General features: G+C 37.4%; 1 protein-coding gene across 1 annotated transcript; it reads right to left on the bottom strand.

Moving 5' to 3' along the window:
- Positions 1-543: 543 nt before the first annotated feature.
- Ldhb (lactate dehydrogenase B) lies at positions 544-20308 on the bottom strand. The gene is made up of 8 exons (XM_078015119.1): positions 20149-20308; positions 17388-17522; positions 9903-10020; positions 7878-8051; positions 5051-5224; positions 3476-3593; positions 2334-2457; positions 544-894 (listed from the first exon to the last, which is right to left on the bottom strand). Exons 2-8 carry the CDS (start codon positions 17514-17516, stop codon positions 727-729), a joined length of 1005 nt encoding a protein of 334 aa, XP_077871245.1. The 5' UTR covers positions 17517-17522; positions 20149-20308; the 3' UTR covers positions 544-726.
- Positions 20309-25113: the final 4805 nt, after the last annotated feature.

Below are 25113 nucleotides of genomic sequence, written 5' to 3'. Positions count from 1 at the left end.
TGAACGACAGTGCCAGCACTCAAACCTAAGTTTACATGAAGCCAAAGCCCATGCTTAAACCGCCCCCCCCAAAAAAAAAAACACTTTCTAAACTAAACACTAGAGATTACAAGTAAATTACAAGTTCTGTTAAAAAAAAAAAATCTGCTTTATGTTCCCTCTAAATCTCCATATTATTCTGTCTTCCAGTAGCTTGGATCTGGATGATTTAACCCAAACTTCCATTTTCTTTCACTATCAAAGAAAACTAATTCTCACATATAGTTAACTCCAAGTTTACAAAGCTCTATTTTAGAGGCTTTTCCTTTCAGAGAAGAGTTCATACCTGTTGAAATCCATTACAACTTTGGTTGTAACCTTAAAGCAGTAACCATACTCTCAGGACAACCACCATGAAATTATGGAATATATTGTGAAACAGAACTTTTGTGCTGTCTGGAGAGAGGAGAACAGAAGATGCAATGTAACTGGTACTGGGATTTAGGGGCATGGGAAAAATAATTTGAAAGACTGACTAAAATCGTTCAGAAATCATTCCAGAAATGGAAGCACACTAGAACAGTTAATTTTATTTGTTCAAGAGCTCTTATTGCAAGCACTAAAACGAGCCTGGGCTTTGATCCTGTAGCCCATATCGCATATTAAAGAAGCAGCAAACTGACCCACGAACATGGATGCAGACTAAAGGCTCAGGGTTTCCAATTTCTATAGCCTAGAGCTCGGTAGTCACAGGTCTTTTAGGTCTTTCTGGATGTCCCACAGGGTATCTGCACTTTTCTTGAGCTGAGCAACCTCATCATCCTTCAGCTTCTGGTTGATGACACTGGTTAATCCCCGAGCATTGAGGACACATGGAAGGCTCAGGAAGACTTCATTTTCAATGCCATACATCCCCTGCAAGAAAAAATGCATTTGATTAAAAATGATCAAAGGAACTATGTTTGAACAGAGAATTGTAGAAAACTGGATAAGCACAAACTCATTCTAGACTCATGTTTTGAAGTAGGGTTTCTACATGAAGAATGCAAACATGAACTATGATAAAACTAGATAGCTATAAGAAAATAATAAGTCCTTGACTGAGCTTTACTGAATGTGTTTTATTGAACATTATTCTCTATTTAGATGCACTTGAATAAAACTTGACAAATGAATCTTCAAATTAGATTGTTTCCAATTTCAGTTCTTTTTTTTAGAGAGAGAAAGAGAAAAATTTTTAATATTTTTTAGTTTTTGGTGGACACAACATCTTTATTTTATTTTTATGTGGTGCTGAGGATCGAACCCAGTGCCTCGTGCATCCAGGCGAGTGTGCTACCGTTGAGCCACATCCCCAGCCCAACTTCAGTTCTTAATGGATTGCTTTCACAAAACCCCAGGTTTCTTAAAGATTTTTAGTTAAGGAAGGAATTAAATAGGTGGTAATATTTAATAAGTAGAAGAAACAATGAATGAGGATGGCCAACCTGATGTCCTAAGGAGTAGCTGGAGGCCACTAAAAGCTGAGATTCTTTGTCGCACCCAAGAGTTGCTGACAAAAAAATTATCATTTCCAAAAGCACTTTACTAGTCATATTAGGTAATTTATTCAAAGGGTCAATTTAACTCTAAAACTAGTCAGATTACTTATTTATATTAAGGTTACTTCAATACAATCTTTTAAACTTTTAATTTCAAAATTTTTTGTACATATATAAAAGTACAGTACATATCTCAAGATGCTGCCATTACTCAATTTTTGCCATACTTGCTTTTTAAAGTTACTATTTTAAAACAAACATCTAGAGATACCATGTTTTATCCCTAAAGACTTCTGTGTCTCCCTTCTGCGTGTTTTTGCTTACTGCACTCCCCACTGATTTTTTTTCACCCTTGACATTGACTTGTGGAAAATGAGTCAGCTGTCTTTAATGCTTCAATATAATCTGAACTATTTTGTGGTTTTGCTCCACAGCTTTTGAATGATGGTGAATTTATTAAGGTATCGAGTACACATGACAGGTGGGTCTACAAGTTCATCACACCAACTTAAAATGAAACTGTTATACACATGCAAATAATCATGTATTGTAAGGGTATGCTGAAAAAGATTCATTCGTAATGTTTAGTTTGCCACATCATAGAAGAAAAAATTATCAAAAATTGTCAGATGTCATAAATTCCTCAAGTTTTGTGCTCTTGTTCTAGACTTCTATTGGAATAAGGAAAGAGTTTATGCAAAACTTTGAAATATAGAAAAAATTTTGAACTGTAATTTTACCTTATCCTTTAAAAAATAAATTTGTTTTAGAATATAATGCTCACATTTATATATTTTTCACTGTATGACTTACCTTTACCATGGTTGATACTGGGTGAATTCTGGATAGATTTTTAAACATGGATTCAATGAGGTCAGCCACACTTAACCCAATAGCCCAGTTGGTGTATCCTTTCAGCTTGATGACTTCATAGGCACTAAGGAAAATAAATCATAAGGATCACTAAAACCAGAGCCCTGGATTTGACTTCTGCTTTATTTCTTACTAACTGTAATCTTGAATAAATTATTTTATGTTTCTTGCTTGTTCCCTCTTCTTTAAAATGGACGTAATGTTGTCTATTTCATAAACTAAGTAGTGTTAAATTAATTCATATACAAGCAAAATGCACAAACTGCAAATAGCATGATAGGCAATCTATTAATGTATTGATAATTTATGAAGAGGTTTTCAAATTGGAGATTATTTTTTCTACATGTCAAATTCCTCAAAAAAAAAAAAAGCCATTAAAATTAAATTCGACAAAATTTTCTTTGAGATGTCAGTTAGTCTTACTGTAAAAATTGTCTGCAAATAATGTATACCCTGCTGAATGCTTATCAATTTTTAAATGTGTCCCCATGTGAGTATGCTTTTACTTGATTTTAGCAGTAAGACTATGACTATACAACTCTACAGAGGAGATTCACTTTAAAGGCTGAAAGGCTCCCAAGATTACACAATGTCAGTGTCGTGATGTAATCCTAGACCCACATTATTGACTATTTTGAAATACACTTTATTTTACGATGGGCAAAGCCCACAGAAAAAGAATGGGGGTAATCTTTAGTTGAATGTAAAAGATCAGCACAGGACAGTTTAAATACTTTCAGCAATTTGCCTTTGATACTTTTCAAAGGCAATTATGAGATGACATGTGTCTAGGTTTACCTTCCTAAGTAAACTACACTTATTTGTTGACAGGAGGCAACATGAAGGCCCTCCTCCCTTGTTAATTCCATGTTGGGCTAGGGTTACCTCTGTAATAGATCTCTCTCTAGAGAGAAAATATTTGCTTTCCCTAGGGGGACTGAAATAGCAAGCTTGACCAATCTAAGGTGATAACTACCTACTGACTACATTTAATCAGTTTAAGCAGCCATGAAAACTACTGGCAATTTTACCTAGGTAAACAGGAAAAGAAATCATCTTAAACCAAGCTCCCTTCCACTTGCCTTTCAACCACCATCTTATGCACTTCCTTCCAGTTTTCACTATCGCTGTCTGTTCCCATTTCTGGATTTAGTTCCTGGAGAGAAACACCAGCCACGTTCACTCCACTCCACACAGCCACTATTAAAAAAAAAAAAAAAAAAAAGATAGGCATTCTAAATATTTCTATCTTTAAAATCTCTTAATCCAGATTCTGCCTCTAATGCAAGTCACTGAATACTGGTTGATACCACTCCAATGACAAATAAATGCCCCTAGAACAGTCCCCCCCTAAGACATTTGATCTGACACTTGCCTTCAAATAGCAACATTTCTGAACTTTTAATTTTCAACAAGTTTGGTGCAAAACAATCACCATGTCATAGTTACAAAGGATATGGAAATTCTTTGCCTCTCTCTAGGTTTGTCAAATCACAATGTATTCTAGTTTGGGACCATCCTGAATTTTTGATTTGAGTAGTTTTCAAACTTGCCTACGGCTTACTTTTTTCTAATAGAACCCATTTATTCTAAGTAAAAAATTAATTAATTAATCAATTAATTCATCTAGGGTAAGACCCCCCAAACAGAATAATTACATCCAGATACAATGAAATATGTAAGGGTCTGTTTAATTTAGGGGAGAAGAATATTAGAAAGTGTTACAAAGACTGGCATGTGAACTGGACCTGTAAACTTAAGTTATGTGCTCCTTGGAAACCTCTGGAGAACACCCAGACTCAGGAAGTACAAGTGGAGGCAGGGTGAAGTCTAGGGTAGCTAACAGCTATGAAGGCAAAGCTGCTCACAGTCAAGTAAGACCCCATTAATTCATGAAGTTTGCCACATCAAGCCAGTTTGGCGTTTTCAGGGTCTTTGGTGAAATCTGCATAATGGTGTCCATGTGAGATCAGTTTAATTCTCTTTCATTTCATGTAGACAATACAGATCAATATCAATATGGAAATCATCATCATCATCATCATCATCATCATCATCATCATCATCATATTTGGGGAAAAATCAAAGAGTAATGAGAGAACAGAACAGTGGACAACAGTCATGGACTTCCTGTTAAGATGCTCCAGGGTACGACAACATCACTTTTGTGGTGTTTATCAAAAGTACAAAAATTAAACCTAACCATGAGGAAACCATGAGACAAACCTAATTGATGGACATTCTACAAAATAACTCATCTGATTTTTCAAAAATGTCAAGATTATTAAAAAAAAAAAATAAAGGTTGAGACAGTATTCCAGATTAAAGAGAGTAAGGAGATAGAGCTAGATGTAATTAATATGTAATGTTAGGATGGCTCCTGAACTGAGAAAAAGGGCTTAGGTAATATTAGTGACAGACAGAGACATCCGCAATGAACTGCAGATTAGATAATACGGCATCAATGACACATGTTTTGATTTTGGTAAGAGTACTATGGTCAGAAAAAAGAAAACCCTTGTTTTTAGTAAGTACACACTAAGGGACTTTTGGAGAAAGAGCCAGAGGACTATGCTTTATACTTAACAAATCAGAGTAAATAATGGCAAGACTTAAGACCATAAGAATACAGTAAACATTTTCTATTTTTTTTTTACCACTTGAGTCGCCATGTTCTCCCAGAATCCATCCGTGGCAGCTGCTGGGATGAATGCCAAGTTTCTCAGCCATAAGATAGCGAAATCTAGCAGAATCCAGATTACACCCACTTCCAATCACTCGGTGTTTGGGTAATCCACTTAGTTTCCAGGTAACATACGTAAGAATGTCCACTGAGTATTTTAGAAAAAATACAGGTAAGTAAATCAAAACTGACTTCAACTGCTATCCTTGGCTTCCTCCTCCCCAACTTCCTCATTTCTCTAAGGAGATGTGGCCAGAAAGATGTAATACTTTTCACTTTTCATAATTAGAGATAGTGAGTGAGAGAAACAAGAACAAACCTTGAAGCATTATTAGAGAGAGACTGTAAAATATGGAATATACAATAAATTATGACTTTCTATTTATATCATTACCTGACATAAGAATACTTAGGAACCTTGCAGATGGGTTAAGTTGAAAGAAAAGGGTTGAATCAGATCCTCACATAGATTTTCACCAATTCTAACATTCTATGATGATAACAATTGCCATCACAAACCAAAAACCATTTATTACTAAATTACCCAGGCATGTTATCATATATTATTCAGTAAACTTTTTAAAAAATCTTGTTTTGAGAAAGGATCTCACTAAGTTGCCATGAACCTGACTTGAAGTCCCTAGAACTTGGGATCCTGCTGTCTCAGCCTCTTGTTGACAGTAGGTGATATTAAATTTTTCTACTATTTAATGAAAGGACATCCATGACATAACCTTTGTTTCAGTGTGGCACAGCCTTACAACTCCACAGAGGTAAAACTTCTGTTAGCTCAGATAGGACCACAGCACTTAGATAGAGGAGAAACTGGAAAGAGCAGAAAAATATGCACACAAGAAGCTCCAAGTCAACTCTGCATCCTCCACCTCCACTGGCCTGTACATGCTGGCTAGGCTATTTTAAGCTAGAAAGATATATAATCAGTTAGTGACACCTGCCTGAGGCACAGGGTACAGCAACTTAATAGGGCTAGCTGTCATTCCTGTTTTGTATCTGCCTATCACATACATATTTATAAACAAGACAGAACCATTTAGTAAGGTCCAATCTAGGTTTAAAGTGGGTAAGAATAATACTGAAGTCATCTCTGTCCTTGCTAGCTTCCTACTCACAATGTTCAATAAACTGTAAAGATTTCCCTGGCTCTTAGTCACAGTCTTCCTTTAGGTGAAATACCAAAGATAATCAGTTTCACCATCTTATCAATGTGTCTGCTGTGCTCACCAAATTGTAGACATTATAGAGTAAATATGAACCATTTAAGCTGTCAGAGGACAAAATTACAACTTAGTTTAAGGATCTTAATTGACTTAGGCAGCACTTCATCCCATAAATTATAGTGTCTACTTGGCTGAGCAGAAAAGTTTGGTTTTATAAGCAGAGAAAGGCTGAAAAAAGCAGTTATAAAACAACAAGAAGTGGATGGGTCATTTCAGTTACATTCCTTATAAAGTGAGGACAGAACAGTGAAAAATAACCAGTTAATTTCAGAGTATTTTAGATGACTTCTTCTGTGTCAAGATTAAAACAGAGCCAAGCATGGTGGTGCTCACCTGTAATCCCACTGGCCTGAGAAGCTGAGGCAGAAGGATTGCAAGTTCAAAAAACAGCCTCAGCAATTTAGCAAGGCCCTAAGCAACTTAGGGAGACCCTGTCTCTAAATAAAACATTAAAAAGCACAATTCATCTCTAAATAAAATATTTAAAAAAGGGCTGGAGATGTGACTCAGTGGTAAGCACCCTTAAGGTAAATATTCAGTACCAAAAAAAAAAAAAAAAGGATTAACAACACAGCATGCCAGTTGAAACTGCCTGCTTGGGAAAATTGGCTGATATCTCTCCAGTCCAGATTTATCTGATCTGATAAATGGCTTAGTTTCACTGTGGTGATGTGGAACTCCTGAGTGACTCCATTTTGACTTTTAGCCTGATCTGTTAGAGCCTTGTGCAGGAGCCTGGTCCATAACAATGGCCTCCTTTATTCTAGAAGGCAAAAAAAGTAGCATTGTTTCTAGTCAGAATGTGATCCTTGCATGCAATTTATCCACATAGTTTGAGGATAGATTTGGCAAGGAAAGCAGTTTTTAAGTTATAACATTTGGTGTCAGCAAATATTTGTCCATCAATATAATAAATTTCTATTTTTAAAATGGAACTGATCAGTAACTTTTAAAAATTCTTTTTCAAATTTCAATGTGATTCAATCCTAAAAGTTTTTGTTGTTGTTTTCTTGGTACCTGGGATTGACCCCAGGGATCCTTAACCATTGAGCCACATTCCCAATCCTTTTTATTTTTTGAGACAGGTTCTTGCTAACATGCTGAGGCTGGCCTTGAATTTGTAATCCTTTTACCTCAGCCTCCAGATACACTGGGATTACAGGCATGTGCCATTTTACCTGGCAATCCTAAAACTTTTTTAGAGATTAGGACACCAGATTGCGTTTTCTAGAAGAGAGAAGGTCAAAAAGTTATTATTATTATTATTATTTTTTTTAAACAAATTGAAGCCCTGTCCAAATGTTTCAGCCCTTTTTTATTCTTCCTACCAGGATAATCTTTTAAAAAATTTTGAAAGCCTTTAGACTTTACAATAAACCCAGATGAAAGAGTAAGAGGGCAGTGTCGTTTATTTTGCAAACATCATCCTTTTGTAGGTAAAAACCAAAGACATGTGAGCCACCTCTGCTAGCAAACACAGGGACTGACTTTAAGTCCAAAACAACAACACAAAAAATCCAAACATTAAACGGAACAAAACTGAGACTTAAAATATTATAATACCTGGGTTGGAAACCACAATTATGATGCAATCGGGACTGTACTTGACAATCTGAGGAATAATGAATTTGAAGACATTGACATTTCTCTGCACCAGATTGAGACGACTCTCCCCCTCCTGCTGACGGACTCCTGCAGTTACGACCACGATCTTAGAATTGGCAGTCACAGAGTAATCTTAAAAAAAGGAAGAAAAGGCATTCCTTAAATACAACTTTTCATCAAACATATATATGAGATGCTCTAGCACTAGACATAAGCTTCTAGAACTCAATGACAATTAAGTTTTCAGTATTGAAAGTTTGGGCTGGCGATGCAGCTTGGTGGCAGAGTGCTTCCTGAGCATCCACAAGGCCCTGAGTTCAATCCCTAGTATCACAAAACAAAACAGACTTTCAAGTCCAATGTCCCTGCAGCCATTTTCCTCCTTGAGCTACACTGAAGCAATCCAACTGTAAAACTGACTCAAAAAAATCAATCAAGGAAATAAAGATGACCCTAAATTATGTTTCTACCTAAGAAATTTATTGAATTTTCAGGAATAAACCAAAGCATACAAAGTGAGTCTAAAGTACAACAGGCAGATTTCCAACAACAAAAATCTATTTTTGTACTCTTAGTAAAAAAAGAAAAATTAAGTAAAATAAAGAAAATCAATTTTAAGTTGTTTTTAGGCATATAATGCTAATAAGATCTCAGGAGAAGACACTGTTTTTGGCTATAAACTGAAATTTTAAAGGAGCATATTCACTTTTCAGCAGTATGAACTTCTCTGAAAAACATTTCATTTTTTTGGTCAAAGTATGTCCGTTTCAAAACCTTTGGACTTGAAGATTTAATGTGATCCTTGCATGCAATAGCCATGGAGGGGGTCACAGAACTGAACTGCTGTAATGTGACTTTTAACAGTTATTAACACTCCTCTCCCATAAAGTGGAGGTAATAACAGTATTGTTCCCTCATAGGACTCTTGTGAAGTAAGATAATACATGGAAAAAAAAATGCTCTACATGTTCCCCTCAACATTACTAATTCAACTAACAATACCTATTATTTGGTTTCTTTGAGGCATTCAAATTGCTAGAATTGGAGGAAAAAAAAGAAACTGCCAACACTGGATTCACCAGGATGGGAAGACCAATTTCCCATCAGGGAATGAGGGAGAAGAAGCAGCTGAGACACATGGAAATGCAGGTCATTTCAAATTGTGAAGATGTATGTAGGCCCTGCTAGAGGTCTTAGGACACAGACAAGAGCCTATGCAAAGGCAGGAGATCTTTTAAAGAAATAAGTATATTCAAACTTTCATTTGAGGAAAAGCATCATCAAATTGGGGTGTAAAAATAACAAGTGCAGTTACATGGAATGTAGAATCCACGATCATTTTGAACATGTTCTTCCAATGTGAAAAGGTCAATTGCTTTTTAGCAAAGTGGATGGAAAATGGGTTTCTAGAAACTGGTGAAAAAAAACCTGGACTATAGGAGAAATATGGTACACAACAACCCAAACAATGCTATTTATCATAATTGGTTATTTTCTCTTAGTGATATATATATAGCCATGATCATTGTTGGCTAATAAATTCATTTCTAGTAACTGTCCATTGACAAGGGAATGTAAAATTAATGCCTTAAGGATGAAAATTAGAACATAATACAGAAATAAGTTTTTTTTAAAGGAGAAAAAAATTATAATTAGATGAAAATTTTGTAGTTTTTTTGAAGAAAATACTAAAATAGGTCATCAACATTTCATTGTTGACAGTCACTGAAGTAACTGTTCCAAAAGTTTGAGTTTTGCTAATTAATTTAGGACAGGGGTATACCTCAGTGTTACAGCACTTGTCTAGCATGTACAAGGACACTGGGTTTGATTCCTAGCACTGCAAAATAACAATAATGATAAATAAATTCAAAATAAAAGTTAAGTTTATTATGCTGTAAAGTGCATTCCAAGTGCATTTTTTTTTTCTCACTAAAAACATCAATTTAATATCAGATCACATTGGGCATGAAATTAAACTACCTTTATCTGCCACAATTTTAGGGGTTTGAAGAAATAAGCTGCCATGCTGCAGATCCATCATTTCTCCTTTGAGCTTATCTTCCAAAACATCCACCAGGGCAAGTTCATCAGCCAGAGACTAAAAACAACAACAAAAAAAGCAGGCATTAGTACTTAAAGCCATGCTAGGATGCCTCTACACATGGTCTGACTCAGAGAGACCATTTAAATGCTAAGCACCATGTAGCTAAGATCCTCAACAATTCTACCTTGGGGTTAGGCATTCAATCATGATTCCATAATACAATTATGCTTTAAAAACATGTGGACTTAAAAGCTGATTAATTCAGACACTTCAATGGGAACACCAAGAAAATCCTTATGTGTGAAGATGCATCAACCAACCTTTGAAATTCCCATCTCTTATGGATGCCTATAATTTACAAACTATTTAAAAAGTGGCTGGGGCTGGTGTTGTGGCTCAGCAGTAGAGCGCTGCCTAGCACATGCGGGGTGCTGGGTTTGATCCTCAGCACTACACAAGAATAAAATAAAGGTATTGTTTTCACCTACAACTAAAACAAAATATTTAGAAGTGGTTATTCCTCCCATTAAAATACCACTAAAGTTCTTGCCTCTACTGTTTTTAGGACTGTTAGTAAAATAATGAATAATAGGATATGTCAATATTAGAGTTCATTTAAAAATGTAAATACTCCCTCCAGGAAGAGTAGTGTGATCATCCACGTAGGCAAAGGGTATTGATGAAGGAAAAGGTAGGCCACTGGGATCTAGGATGCAGTGTGAAGGATCAGATACAGCAGGCCAGGTGGAAGTGGAGGAGTCAGGAGGGCACAGGCCAGCAGAGGAGAAGCAGCAGAGAAGTGAGAAGGCAATGAGAAACTTGACCTACTTTAGCTGGAAGCAGGCCCTGGTTGCTATAGGACTACAAATGGGCAGGGTCCCAAGATGCTAGAATGAAAAGGGCCGGCTAACCTCAAAAGTGTTTCAGTGGACTTGATGGGGAGGAGCCTCTCTGAGTTTAATGTTAAACAACTGAATTGCAGTACTTGAAAACTTTTGATATGGCCAATTTGTGAACTGTGGGATACTTAGAAAAATATTTTCTCATTTCCAGGTAGTCAGTCCTGTCTCTGAGGGTTCCACATTCATGAATTCAAATAAACTTGGATCAAAAATATTTTTTATTTCTGGTACTGGATTGAACCCAGGGTACTTTACCACTGAGCCCTTTTATAATTTTTTAACTCCAGCACCTTTTTCATTTTTTGATACAGGGTCTCACTAAGTGGCTTAGAGTCTTGCTAAATTGTTGAGACTGGCCTTGAACTTGCGATCCTCCTGACTCACCATCCAAAGTCACTGGGATTACAGGCTTGCACCACAGTGCCAAACAGCCAACAACACTTTTTAAATTTTTTTTTTTAAGACTATATCTATAGTGAACATGTACAGATTTTTTTTCCTGTCATTATTCCTTAAAAAATATAACAGCGACTTACATAGCATTTACATTGCATTAGGTATTATAAGGAATCTAGAGATGATTTCAAATGTACAGTATAAAGGAAATGTGTAGGTTATGTACAAACACTATGCCATTGTATGAGATCCTTAGATTTTGGTGTCACATGGGTCCTGGGATGACTATATATCAAATGCTGGTATTGATTTTTAATCCATTTTTACTTAAACACATTTTGGCATTTTAAAAACCGTTTGTTCCTTTGCAGCCTCTGATAAGATCACACAAAATCCCCATTTGTGTTTTTTAAGTCCTAACGAATACAATAAACTTAATAATAGCTATAACATTCAGTCAAGGTACTGAACACTAGGAATATCAATCTTATTTTAGAAACGTCAAGTGTATGTGGCTCAAGTCAACAGAGCAACACTGTTTACTGCTTAAGTACAAAAGGATGTCACAGGATCTGAGATCCTGTCTCTCTTTTTGAGTGGGTGCAGAGAATTGGCTGAGAAGTGCATTTTTAGCTGACAAGGAAGGAAGAGATCCAGCACTAAAAAAAAAAAAAAAGAACCGCAGTGCCAAATTTAGCTAGATCTGTATGACTGAATGTCCTCCAAAGGTGGAGGCACACAAATAGAACAAGTGTGACCAAGTACTGATGCTGTTGTTTGACTTAAATAAATCCACTTCTATTCACATGTTCTATATCCTATGAATTTATCATACACATTTTCCACTTAAGCTGTTAAGTTATATTTAAAACTGTTTGAAACAGCAAGGTTTACATTAACTGCAAAAGCAATAATCTTATTAAGGAGTAAGACCAGCTAGAAGATAAGAATACCATTGTTGACATCTTGTTAAATCTACCACAAAAGTGTCTTTGAATCTCAAGTCCTATGTGGATTGGGCAGGGTCTTATGTTCTGCCTTTGGGTTCTTTTAGCTAATAAATTACTAGCACCAATGCCTTAATATTTGATGGTTTCATTTTTATGGTCAAGTGGTTAATGTGCATGAAATTATTTTTCCAAATACCTAACTAAACGGACATGCACCATTTATTCAATAACTTATTTTCTTCCTCTCTGAAATGTCACTTTTACCATATTATTGAATATAATCTGGGTCCTTCTCAGGCTTTTAGTTTGTTTCATTCATCTATCTATCCTTGTACAAATACCAAAATTTAAGTATATACTACTTTCAAGCAAAACCTATTACTGAAAAAACTACTTTGTTGTTGGGCACAGTTGTGTATACCTGCAATCCCACCTACTCAGGAGGCTGAGGCAGGAAGAATGTGAGCTCAAGGTCAGCCTGGGAAACAGCAAAACACTGTCTCAAAATAAAAATTTAAAAAGGCATGGGGATATAGCTCAGCTGTAAAGTCCTTGGTTAGCATGCATGCAGCCCTGAGTTCAATCCCTAGAAGTATAAAATAAAAATTACTTTACAACATGTCTACAATGTTGATTCTCCTAAGAGTTGTGTTATGTTTATATCCCAAGAAAGGATATATATGCAGTTATAGTTGACTGAAGCAAGGACACCCAAATCAAGACAAGTGGGATTCAGGCTGGGGGATAGTGGTGATCTTGCCTGAAAGCTTTGCACAATCCTGACAACATGATGAGCTGACATTCAGATCCTCCTTCTGGAAGCTAAAATGCAGAGTCTGAGATTGGCAAGGCATATTTGGTAAAAGAAACTGAAAAGGCAAACTTGGGCCAAAATTTGACAAAATTTAAGTGCAATTAATCAGTAATATCCAGAGTATTCATAAGTGTAATGCATATTTCCTATGGAATATGCCAGACATTATTCTACTAATCAAGAATACAGTCACGAATAGGGATGGGTGCAGTTCAGTGTAGAGCACTTGCCTAGCATACATACGGCTCTGGATGTGATCCCCATTACTCAAAAATAATAAATAAGTGAATAAATAAAAAAGAACAGAATCAAGAACAAATCCAGTAATTTTTGCTTTCTCAGGATATATAGGAAGGGAATAGGAATTTCTAATGGTAGAAGTGCTATTAAGACCAAAAAGACAAGATCATTGTACTGTCATTGTAACTAATTAAGACAAAATATATACAAACTATATACAGAAAAAAAAAATTAAAATAAATAACACACTTGTTAAAAAAAAAAAGACCAAAAGGAGAAGTGATATCAGTGCAGGCCTGCCTGCAAAGGTCATGCCCTTGAATGAGATCCCCGAGTTTATCATTCATGTGCATGCAGCTCTGAGGTCTAGGGAAGAACATCCAAGGGAAAACCACATAAAAGGGTTCAAGTCAGAAATGAACTCGGCGTTTGGGAGTAAGAGATGAAGTCAGAGATGGTACCATGATCAAGCACTAGAAGAAGTGGCTATGCTATGCTGCTGGTACCCCTGGAGCTGTGCACACCTTTGCCTTGCTCTGAGACAGGCAGAGGCGATCCATATGGCCCTACAGAATTTCAGTAGGCGAGCCACTACTTTGGTTGGTATGTAGGCAATGGCTGGGGGGTAAGCAGATAAAAGGAGAAGCAGAAGATAAAGGAATCCTCTTAATGGTAGGGCACTGTGCAAGGAAGACTCAGTTGTCTTCCTAGTCTAGAGAAGGCTTGTGCCTTCACAACCTCTTGCTCTGATACTACAACTTCAACCACCTTCTGGAGGCACAGTAAAATGTGTATTCTGTAGCCATGCGTTCAAAAAGGCCAGGCCTGGCACTTACAGTCTGGGTGCTCTTAGCCCTTGTGAGGTTTTTCTCCCCAACAGTAAGAGATGTTAATACCTGCTGACAGATTTCACCAAGAAATTAATAAAATGATAAGCAAACACCTGATGGACTGTTTTCTTTCTCTAATCTTTCCCAAATATTTCAACAATTTTGAACTACTTTAGTCTTATCCATTAAAAAGTATCTTAACATTAGCTAGCAAATGGTTTTCAACAAGGTAACTCTTTCTTACATTGTTTATGTTTTCAAAACTATCCTTAAATGGTCTCCACATAATTTCTAAGGCATTTTGTGAAAAATTAAGGGGAAAGGAGTATAACATTGAAAAACATAAATCATAGCATTTAAATTTGAAAACTTCAGCTGTGCTAGCAGCAGGGATTGTTCTCAAGCACTGGTCTGGCCAAATTATTATGTAGTCTCGATATATTTACTGGAGATGTTTTAAAATTTGACTAAAATAATCATAGCCACATTTCTTATGAATAGATTTTCCTGAAAAGTACAAATTTTGAGATCAGCAGTAGGATAGAAAACTCCTTTACTAGTATTTTATTAATATATTTATGTTTTTAACTGCCTAAATACTGGCATAGGGAAAAAAAAACAAAAAACTGGAGTCTATTGGTAAGAGGTGAGAGTGCTGGCTTCAAAATAGACATGGACTCCAACATACCAAGTTTTGACTCCAGGTTTTTTAACTTTCCAAGTGTGGGAAAACAATACATGCCCCCTAGGAAACACACTTTTATTTTTGCCTATTGATATTTTCCTGGCCTCGTTGCAGTTCCCAGTTAACCTCACAATCACAACATTCTCCAGTATACCATGTTGCTGAGCTATGATATTCAGTAGGTTAATAAGTGTATTAAATGCATTTTTCTTTTATTTTCAATGTATAGGTTTATCAAGCTAGCTGTGACAGGCTGTGTAATTTATTCAGCTTCAGCACCTTATCTGAAAACAAGAATATGAATAGTCCCTTTATCTTGAATTTGTTTAAAATTTTTTTTTAAATTTAAAATACTTTGAATACAGAAATGTAAGCTGCCAAAGAACAGTAACTACTCAATCTGTATTACTTTACTCAAATTACCGGTATCTACTCAATCAAACTATCTAGAAATATATGCCAAAGAATAAAACTTTCACTAGTACACTTCATTTTTTTTTCCCCTTTTGTGGTGTACTTCATATTTCAAATGATTTTTCTGGTATCTGTTCTCAGCAAAGATTCAAAATTTATTCCTTTAGAATTTAAACTTGTAGGAGCTAGGTATAAAGCCCAATGGCACAATGCTTGCCTAGCATGTGCAAGGCCCTAGGTTTAATCTCTAGCATAAAAAAACTTTGCAAACAGAATTAGGCTTGGCTAGGAGTTTCTTACACATGATACAAAGTGGTCCATGTGCTCTACTGAGGGTAAAAAGAGCTTGCTTGTTTTCCTTTCCCTCTTCCTACTTTTAAGGCAGCCATCTATACAAACAATGAACCAATTCAGTGAGGTAAATAAGAAAAAGGCTCATTTCCTCAAAAGCTCTGAGGAACTAAAGAAAACAAACTAGTTTGGATTACAAGGGCCAGCCAAAAGTATGGAGTTGTACAGAGGCCAGCCAAAAGTCTAAGGAGTTGTACAGAGAACAAAGGCTTGAGAAGTAGGTGAAAATGGTATTGCAGCTGTGTTGCAATTGCAAATTGCACTGATTGTGCAAGAGTATGTCCTACTTGAGGAAATCTACTGAGACTTAGAAATAAGAACATAATGTCTGCAACTTATTCTCAAATACACGCCTGACAGAATAACACAATGTTGAGAATTAGTAATTTTGGGTAAACGGCATACGAAAGTTTTAATTTTCTTACTATTCTTGCAGATTTTCTGTAGGTTTGAAATTATTTCAAAATAAAACTACTAGTTGAAAGTTTAAGAGGAATTATAGATATTCTCACAATCTCAAAAAAAAAAAAAAACAGATTACTTAATTATAAAGGATAAAGAGACCTTTGCAATAAAAAATGTTACACCCATCCTGTTAACCAAGGGAATAAATTCAGCATTCCTGGAAATGAGATGAGTTGAATATCAAGTGTCTCCTGATGTGATGTGCCAAGAAGAACATGATATCACATGGTTCTAATCTCATCCCTCAAAATATAACCTGAACCTAATCACAAGGAAATATTAGACAAACATTACTTGGGGAACATGCTACAAAACTGAATGAACCCTATAAAAATGTTAGTGATACAAGGAGTAAAGGTGGGTTGGGGAGCCAGGTATGGTGGCACAGGTATGGTGGTGCTGTAATCTCAGCTGCTCAGGAAGCTGAGGCAGGAGGATTGCAAGTTCAAAGCCAGCCTCAGTAATTTAGTGAGGTCCTAAGCAACTCAGGGAGACCCTATATCTAAATTAAAGAAGCATAGAGACATGCTGAGGGCCATTGCCAAGTAGGAATGACGCATCGAAATTTCCTTGCCAGCGTACCCCATGTTAAATGGACTTGCCTCGGAAATCATTCACTGTGACCTTGCATGTGTGTTTGAGAAAGGTGACCCTGCTCAAGGACCAGGGTGGATCCAGGTTTAAGGTATATCCTGTAGGTTTTAGGAAGTATTCCGCTCCTTGGGTTTAGGGCATTCCGGTTTAAGACAATGTGGTTTTAGGGAAGTTCCAGGTTTAAGTTTATTGCTGCTGGGAATAGGGCGTTCCTGCTGCCTGAGTTCCCGTTGAGTTGAATTGAGAAAGCATTTGGGATGTGAATTGTGCGGCAGCAGAACTTGGAGCCTTGGAGCGGGCAGAACTTGAATTTCCCCAGAAGGTGTGTAGAGGCCAGTGTGAGTTCGGGAATAAAGAATTGCTGTTTGAATCTACAAGGTGTGTAGTGGCTCGTGATCTTGTGCCCAACCCAAGACATTGCCAGAGACATCACAAGTATATGAAGTAGTTGATCTTGGATTGATGTGAAAATAGCTATAAAGGACATGATTTTGACAACATGGAGAATTTTAAATATGTATGCTCTATGTTACATAATAGTATTGTAAGAATGTTAAATTCCTTGAGTATAGTAACTCTGTTAAGGTTACACAGGAGAATACAATTCTCTTAGCAGATGCATGTTCAAGTACTTAAATGAAGTGCCATGATGACCATAACTTACTTCAAATTATTCAGGAAAAAGAAAAATCTTTTAAAGGACAAAATAATATCCTATGATGCATAAAGAGACTGTTTACAAGCTGAAATTGTATCATGTATGGTGTTCTTAAAATTTACCTTTCCCAGAATGCTGATAGCACACGCCATACCAACTTGACCAACACCCACTACAGTGATCTTATTGTTTGGGACTGTGGTCTCTTCTTCTGCAACTGGCGCAATGAGTTTTTCCTTGAGGGTTGCCATTTCGAACTGCAAGAAAAGAATCAAAACATTATACATATGTCCACATAAGAAATCTGAATGGAAGTTGTCCTTAAGATGTAACTGTTGCGATTTTGAATTAAAGTACAACTTTAATTAACAGTGGTAGAGCACTTGCCTAGCATGCATAAAGCCCTGGATGCAATCACAAATACCACACAAAAATAAATAATAAAAAATTTAAAATCCCAATAATATTCTAGAACACAGAATATATTTTAAGGAACCAAGTGACTTATATAATGGAAAATTTAATCAAGGACAAAACCTCCAAGAAATCCCTTAGAATTGAGATTTTTCTCTTTAGCCTACCACTCCATATATTTAATTAATCTTATTCCCATTTTTGTTGTAATCATTCATTTACTGGCTAAAAGACAGGAACATTTATATTTAAATAAGCTATCTTGTTTATTTTGCCCCTATCTATATGTAACTATGTAAACTATTTAACCCATATTTAAGCTTGGTCAAAAACAATGGCCAATCATGAATATATTCTATTAATAACTACTACAAGGGCTAGTTCTTAATAGTGAAACTGTATCATATACGGTGTTCTTAAATTTCATATAGAATGTGTCACAATGTACTGAACACACGGTAAGTGTCACATGATGACAACAAAATGGTGATGAATAATATTAATGAAAACTCTGCAAACCATTTGAAATAAAGCAATAAAATTTTTTAAAAAATGAATCTGTTGGAAAGCATTTTATACAGTACCACCCAATTTATCTATGCCATCAGATAAATTTTCTGGGTAGTTGAAATAAATGAGAAAATTTACTGAAACTTAAAAATTCTGTGGCAATTTAGTACACAAAATATACTCTCCTGCCTTTTAAATAGGTTGCAGGCCATAAATAAGCCTTTTCTTCATAATTTATGTATTATAAATGGTTACCCAACATGTCTAGTATTTAAGTTTGTTTTCCATTTTTGTGATAGACGGTTGCATCTGAGGCTACTGTACCTGTTTCCAACTGAGTCAACTCATCCTAGTCTTATTTTTGCTTCTACTCTCCAATGGACTTTAAGTAACAAAACCAGATTTAGTAATTGTACATGTTGTAGAGTCAATAAGACTCTTAGTTGGAATAAAGTACCTGAATTCCGAGATAATCATGTAATAGCTATTTTGGTTCGATGTTCTATTTTTTTTTTCTTTCTGAAAACTATTTTCCCTAATCGGTAACAACTAAATTGAGAGATTTTTGCCTTTTCAGATCCCACTTACAGTTTTCTAGTGAATGCTAAAAGATACAATGTCCTGCAAAGGCCTCCACAAATGGATGACCTTAAAATGAAATTCAAACCTGTCCTGCACTTGGGCAGAATCATAAGAATGCTACATCTCTTCTTGCAGGACTCAGTTAAAACTGCAATTTCCTCCCATTAAGCTTATTTTTGTTTGTTAGTTTAAGATCCTTTAGGTATACAGGGGTTCCAGTTAGCCATGGAAAAACAAAAATCCAGAATTGGTTGCCATATAAAAATAGAGTGGTATTCTAATAGGCAATATTTATTTATTTTTACTTGTTTTTAGAATGTCTTTTTTTAAGTCCTCTGCCAAATCAGAGTGGTGGCTGTTGGGAAAAAGAATGACAAATTACGTAAAAGCAACCAGGGACTCATGGTCCTTTACATCCCTCACCCTTGGGGGATATAAATAAACTACTAGAAATGAGCCAGTGCCTCAAGTTCAGGAACAAAGATCCTCTTTACAGAATCTCTCTCACCCTAACCCTTTAAAACCGGGTACAGCCATCTAATTCCTCCACGAAGTGCGTGCCGGCTCTCCCCTTCCCCCACAGCCCAGGCCCCACCTGCAGTCTGCATGGTTCCCTGCCCACGAGCCACCTCTTCTCCAGGCGCGCGGCAGCGGAGAAGGGCAGGTCACGAGGAGGGCGGGCAGCAAACCCAGATCTCCTTGGATAAAGTCTCCGGGGAGAAGTCTAGGCCCTCCTTCCTCTCAGCACCCAATGCTGGCACAGTAAACAAAGCTCCTGAGCATCAAGAGGCCAGGAAAATGCCCGCATAGGGTTCCTGCGGCCAGAGGGGAAAAAAAATGTAGTGCAGGGCCAAATCTGCAGACCACTGGATACCGTTATCCTCATCCCAGCAAACGCAGGAGCAGTTTTCCACTACCCTGGGATCCAGGTTCAAAATCGTCCAGCCTTCATAACCCATCTGGTTCCTTCCCCCACCCCTAGCTCCTCCAGCACGAGTCCCGGATCCCACCAGTAGGCACAGGGGATGGCACCCGCCCTGAGCTGATCTAGAGCACTGTAGGGCCTGGGTTTTGGCAAAAAATGCAACAAGTCTCTCCCCAGGTAGAACGCAGGCCGAAGACGAGCCTGCAGCGTTGGGGACAAAGCCTGGGGCTCCGTCGCGGCCTCTCCTCCCCAGCTTCGGTTCCCGGGTCTCGCACCAGGTCCGAGTCCCAAACCGAGGGTCAGGGCCCAAGTGGGGATGCTCAGGAGCACAAGCCCAAGAGAGCAGATGTGCTTCTCGGTCCCTCCTCCCGTTTTGCCACTCTATTACTCCCTTGCACATCCCATCCAGTTTGTCTGTGAGCCAGGATTCGGGGACCTGGACAGAAACCTACCAGGAGATAGAAGGCTCTGGAGACCGCAGGAAGAGTCTTGCAAAGACAATGTCAGCTGCGCGCGTCTCCTCGGGCGCCGGATCTGCAGCCAAGGAGGAGGCGGGGCCCACACCCTCCGCAGCCTCTTAGGTTTCTCTATTGTGATTGGAAACTCGAGCACCGCCTACCCCCTCCCCTCGGCTCGCTCAATCCCCTTCAAGGACAAGGGCTCCAGTATGCGCACGCCCTCCCCCACTCCCCAATTGAGGAGGTCACCTTCTCGCGGATGAGGCAGCCTCCGCTCTCAGCTAATGCACAGCGCACAGGCTCTTTCTTCGATGCGGTCGCCGAGTACTTTCTAAAACCTGCCTGCCTGTCGCTGACTCTTCTGGACTCTCACCATCTTGTGTGGATAGACTTAATACAAATAGATACACATTTCTAGGTTGCATTGAGATTCAACTTTAGAGGACCAATCCTAGATGTGTTTCTCTCCAATGGGTAGCACTGCTTCTGAACCTTTTTAAAAATACAACTGAATTTTAATCATCAGCATTTAAAGTTCATTTGATGAAACTGTGACTTTTTTTCCCCCACCTTAATTTCAACTAATTAAAAAAAAAAAAAACTGAATGAGGCCTGCCTGGTTTCTGCACTGTGCTGTTCCTTCACAAATCTTCAAGGTCAACAAGGGCCAACCTTGCAGTGAAGGGAGATAAGGGGTCCACTAAGCAAGACGCAGTTTCTATTAGTTCCTGAATAATTCTAAAGCTGAATAAAGCTGGATGTTATCATCTCTGTCTTCAACACCCAGCCCGGTCCTGAGTACATTAATTCAGTATTAACAAATGAGTGATTAAGCAATTGGAGGTATTCTGAAGATTTCAGTTTCTATTGTGTTTTCTTCTAATTAAATTGCTTCTAAATATAGCAATCTCACAAACTCACTATATGTGAAAAGGAGTTTTGTTTCTTCTGGGTTTTTTATTTTTTATTTTTATTTTTTAAATTTTAATATTTATTTTTTTTTAGTTTTCGGCAGACACAACATCTCTGTTTGTATGTGATGCTGAGGATCGAGCCCAGGCTGCACGCATGCCAGGCAAGCACGCTATGGCTTGAGCCACATCCCAGCTCCTGTTTTTTGTTTTATTTTGTTGGTAAATGTATGGTTTTTATAAATGACCATAAATTCTATAAATAACTGCTTTAGTTTCTTCTAAGTGTCAAGCATTGAAGGCACAAATATAACTATAACCTATGCTCATTCAAATGCTTCTAGTCTGAGTAGGCAAACTATTTCACATGCAATACAATGTGATACATGGTAATAGAAATCTGGTTAAAGCACAATCAATTTCAAAGTAAGGAATCACTAAGGAAGAGGTGTCTTGGGAGGAATTGATAAGCCTTAACTCTCCCAGCATCTCTCTGATTTCAACATCCAGGTAGTAAGGACTTTGCATGAGTCTGAAGTTGTGGACTAGTTACAGGGATGTCTGTGTACTTTTCTCCTTATGCTGCAGTATAAGTCCTAATAAAGCCTCCTTTTGAATATTGAGGGGGAAAAATACATCTCAGTTATAAATGAAAAGATAATGATAAGGGAAAGAAAACACTTAAGGGATAATCTCAAAAGTATTACAATCACATTGAATACAAGTTTGAAGCCAGATTAGCAAGACACCACAAGAAACTTAAAATATACCTTCATCTTTTTCTCATCTACTTTCCCAATAGTATCCAGATTCCATAGACTTTATTTCTAATTATCTCCACAATTATTCCCCTTCTTCTTCTCCCTTTTACAAAGGGATGTGAGTCTTTGAGTGTGGGGCAGAAAAATGACAAGAGGTTTCTATTTCTTCTACTCAGTCCCCATTCTTCCCCACAAAAAGCTAATCTGATTGAGCAAAGCAAATTCTTCAATTTGTGCCCATACATGAGAGAAGGGACCACATGGTACCACTCTGAAACATTCTTAAAATTGTATGCCAGACAAGTAATCTTTTATTTTTAAGTGTGAGTATGGGGGCTGGGGATGTGGCTCAGGCGGTGGCACGCTCGCCCGGCATGCGTGCGGCCAGGGTTCGATCCTCAGCACCACATACCAACAAAGATGTTGTGTCCACCGAGAACTAAAAAAAATAAATAAATATTAAAAAAAAAAAAAGTGTGAGTATCGAAGGACAGTTTTATATATACAATGGTCACAACAATATACTTTTTTTTTGAGAGAGAGAGAGAGAGAGAGAGAGAGAGAGAGAGAATTTTTTAATATTTATTTTTAGATTTCGGCGGACACAACATCTTTGTATGTGGTGCTGAGGATCAAACCCCGGCCGCATGCATGCCAGGCAAGCGCACTACCGCTTGAGCCACATCCCCAGCCCATTTTTTTTTTTTTTTTTTGTATTGGGATTGAACCCAGGGGTACTCAATCACTGAGCCACATCCCTATCCCTTTTTATTTTTTTATTTTGAGACAGGATCTTGCTAAGTTGCCTAGGACTTTGTTAAGTTGCTGAGGCTGGCTTTGAACTTGCTATCCTCTTGCCTCAGTCTCCAGAGCTGCATGCGCCAACGTGTCCAGCAATAATATACTCCTCATGCCATTCCATTCTATAAGAAATCATTTGGAAGCTATATCTCAAATCATTGAAAAATTAGGAACATAAGACAAGTTATGGTTCAAAAGTATGGGCTGGCTGGCAGTGGAGCTCAGGAGAAGAATTCCCCAGGTTTGAACCCAAACACAAAACAAAAACAAACAAAAAACACACAGGCAATGATGGCCAAATACTTTAGAGAGAAGGATAAATATTTCCCAGAAAATGAGTTATAAAACTGAATATTAACATCAAAAATTGTCAAGAGATTTTTTTTTAAAATGTGTAGTGACAAATTTCCTATGTGACAAGCACTGTTTTAGGGATAAAGAGGGACAAAATGCCTGCAAATGGGAAATGTCATTCTAGTAGAGAATTATAAATGATAAACAAGTTCATGAATAAAAATAGTAGGATAAAGAATGTGGCCAATCATGGTGGTCTATACCTGTAATTCCAGTGACTGAGGAGACTGAGGCAGGAGAATTGCAAATTCGAAGCCAAAGTCAGCAATATATCAATGCCCTAAGCAACACTGTGGAATCTTGTCTCAAAATTTAAAATAAAAAGGGTTGGGGATGTAGCTCAGTGGTGAAGCACACCTGGATTCAATCCCCAGTACAAAAACAAACAAACAACCACCACAACAAAAACATGACAGCATACTGTCTGTCCTGTGGATCCCTGGAGACAATTTATTTATGATGTGCTATGTACAGCCTATGGCAGAGGGTAGAGTAGTTTGCTTCTGTAGTGAATGACCCTAAACTGCTGTTTTTTTTTTTTCTTTAAGAGAGAATTTTTTTTTAATATTTATTTTCTTTTTAGTTTTCGGCGGACACAACATCTTTGTTGGTATGTGGTGCTGAGGATTGAACCCAGGCCTCACACATGCCAGGCGAGCGCGCTACCGCTTGAGCCACATCCCCAGCCCCTAAACTGCTGTTTTTGTTTTAACCTTCTGTGCCTTAAAACAGTAGTCTACCGTTATTAGATGGTCAACTATTTTCAAACTATGGTCATTGAACTGTAGAAAGGAATAGTATCTTTGGAGATAATCTAATCTAAATGAATATTCAGTATTTGAGTGACTGGCCTTAAATTATTCTATGAGTTAAGAATGAAACCGGAAGCCAGGTACAATGGCATACATCTGTAACCCCAGCAATTTGGGAGGCTGAGGCAGGAAGATCTCAAGTTCCAGGAAAGCCTCAGCAATTTAGTGAGGCCCTAAGAAGTTTGGTAAGATACTATCTTAAAATAAAAATGAAAAAGGCCAGGCATGTGGCTCAGTGGTTAAAAAAAAAAAATTCCTATGTTAAAATTAAATGAGTCGGGCTACAAAGAGAAACACCTCATGATTTTACCTATTTATAAAAGCTTTAAAAGTTAATCTTGTGTTGGGATTTTGAATACTCCTAACATAAAGAAATGGTAAATGTTTGAGGCAAAGGATATAGCAATTACCTATAGAGCAATTTCAGTGAGGCCAACAGTCACTGTATCGTGTATCAAAACGTCACCCTGTACCCCATAAATATGTACATTAATTATTTGCCAATAAAAAGAATAAAACCAAAAATAGTTTTGCTCTTGGCACTGTGTTCCTGTTTGTAGAAATCTTTTTCTCAATTCTACTTTCTGTTTTTATTCTTCTGTAGGTACAAACCAGACTCACTTACATCATCAGATTGATAAATTTATTGAGAGTATTTTATTCATCTTTATATTTCCAAGTAGCAAAAAAAACTTCAACAAGATATTTTTATGTCCCCCAGCAGACACCCATAAAGTTAGATTCAATGTGAGCAAATGAATCCCAAGTCAAGATTTAGAGTTAGGACATCCTTTGGTTTAGTATCTCTCCCTCCCATCTTCCCTTCCTTCCTTAGGTCTATTTTTAGCTAGGAATGAAACCCAGTTCTGTGTTCTACCACTGAACCACACCCCTGGCCATAGTCTCTTACATTTTTCTCTGCAATTTTTCATATTTCCCAATTCCCAGGTATATTTCAAAGAGTTGAAGTTCCTTGAAGTTGAGTATAGGTAGGTGAGGTATTACTTCAGTGGAAATATAAATTTTTTTTAAATAGAGAGCAACTGGAGTTGATGGGTATCACTAACCACAAGGAGAAAAAGGAGCCAGAGGGAGAAACCAACACTAGTAGGGAAAGAAGACATTTGAAAAATAATTGGATTGTGTTAGGTGTGGTGGTACACACCTATAATCCCAGCAGCTCCAGAGGCTGGGACACAAGGATCATGAGTTCAAAGCCAGCCTCAGCAAAAGTGAGGCACTAAGCAACTCAGTGAGACCTAAATTACATAAATAGGTCTGGGGATGTGTCTCAATGGTCGATTGCCCCTTAATTCAACC

The sequence above is a fragment of the Ictidomys tridecemlineatus genome, chromosome 6, assembly GCF_052094955.1.
Source record: "Ictidomys tridecemlineatus isolate mIctTri1 chromosome 6, mIctTri1.hap1, whole genome shotgun sequence".
Taxonomy (NCBI): Eukaryota; Metazoa; Chordata; class Mammalia; order Rodentia; family Sciuridae; genus Ictidomys; species Ictidomys tridecemlineatus.
This window is presented reverse-complemented; position numbering and strand designations above follow the sequence as displayed.

Excerpts from the sequence above, each read along its gene's own strand:
- Ldhb (XM_078015119.1), bottom strand. The coding sequence starts at position 17,516 with ATGGCAACCCTCAAGGAAAAACTCATTGCGCCAGTTGCAGAAGAAGAG. Across the intron at positions 5,225-7,877 it reads AATTGTGGTTTCCAACCCAG|TGGACATTCTTACGTATGTT; the intron begins GTATTATAATAT and ends TAAAATACTCAG. Across the intron at positions 3,594-5,050 it reads AGAACATGGCGACTCAAGTG|TGGCTGTGTGGAGTGGAGTG; the intron begins GTAAAAAAAAAA and ends TTTTTTTAATAG.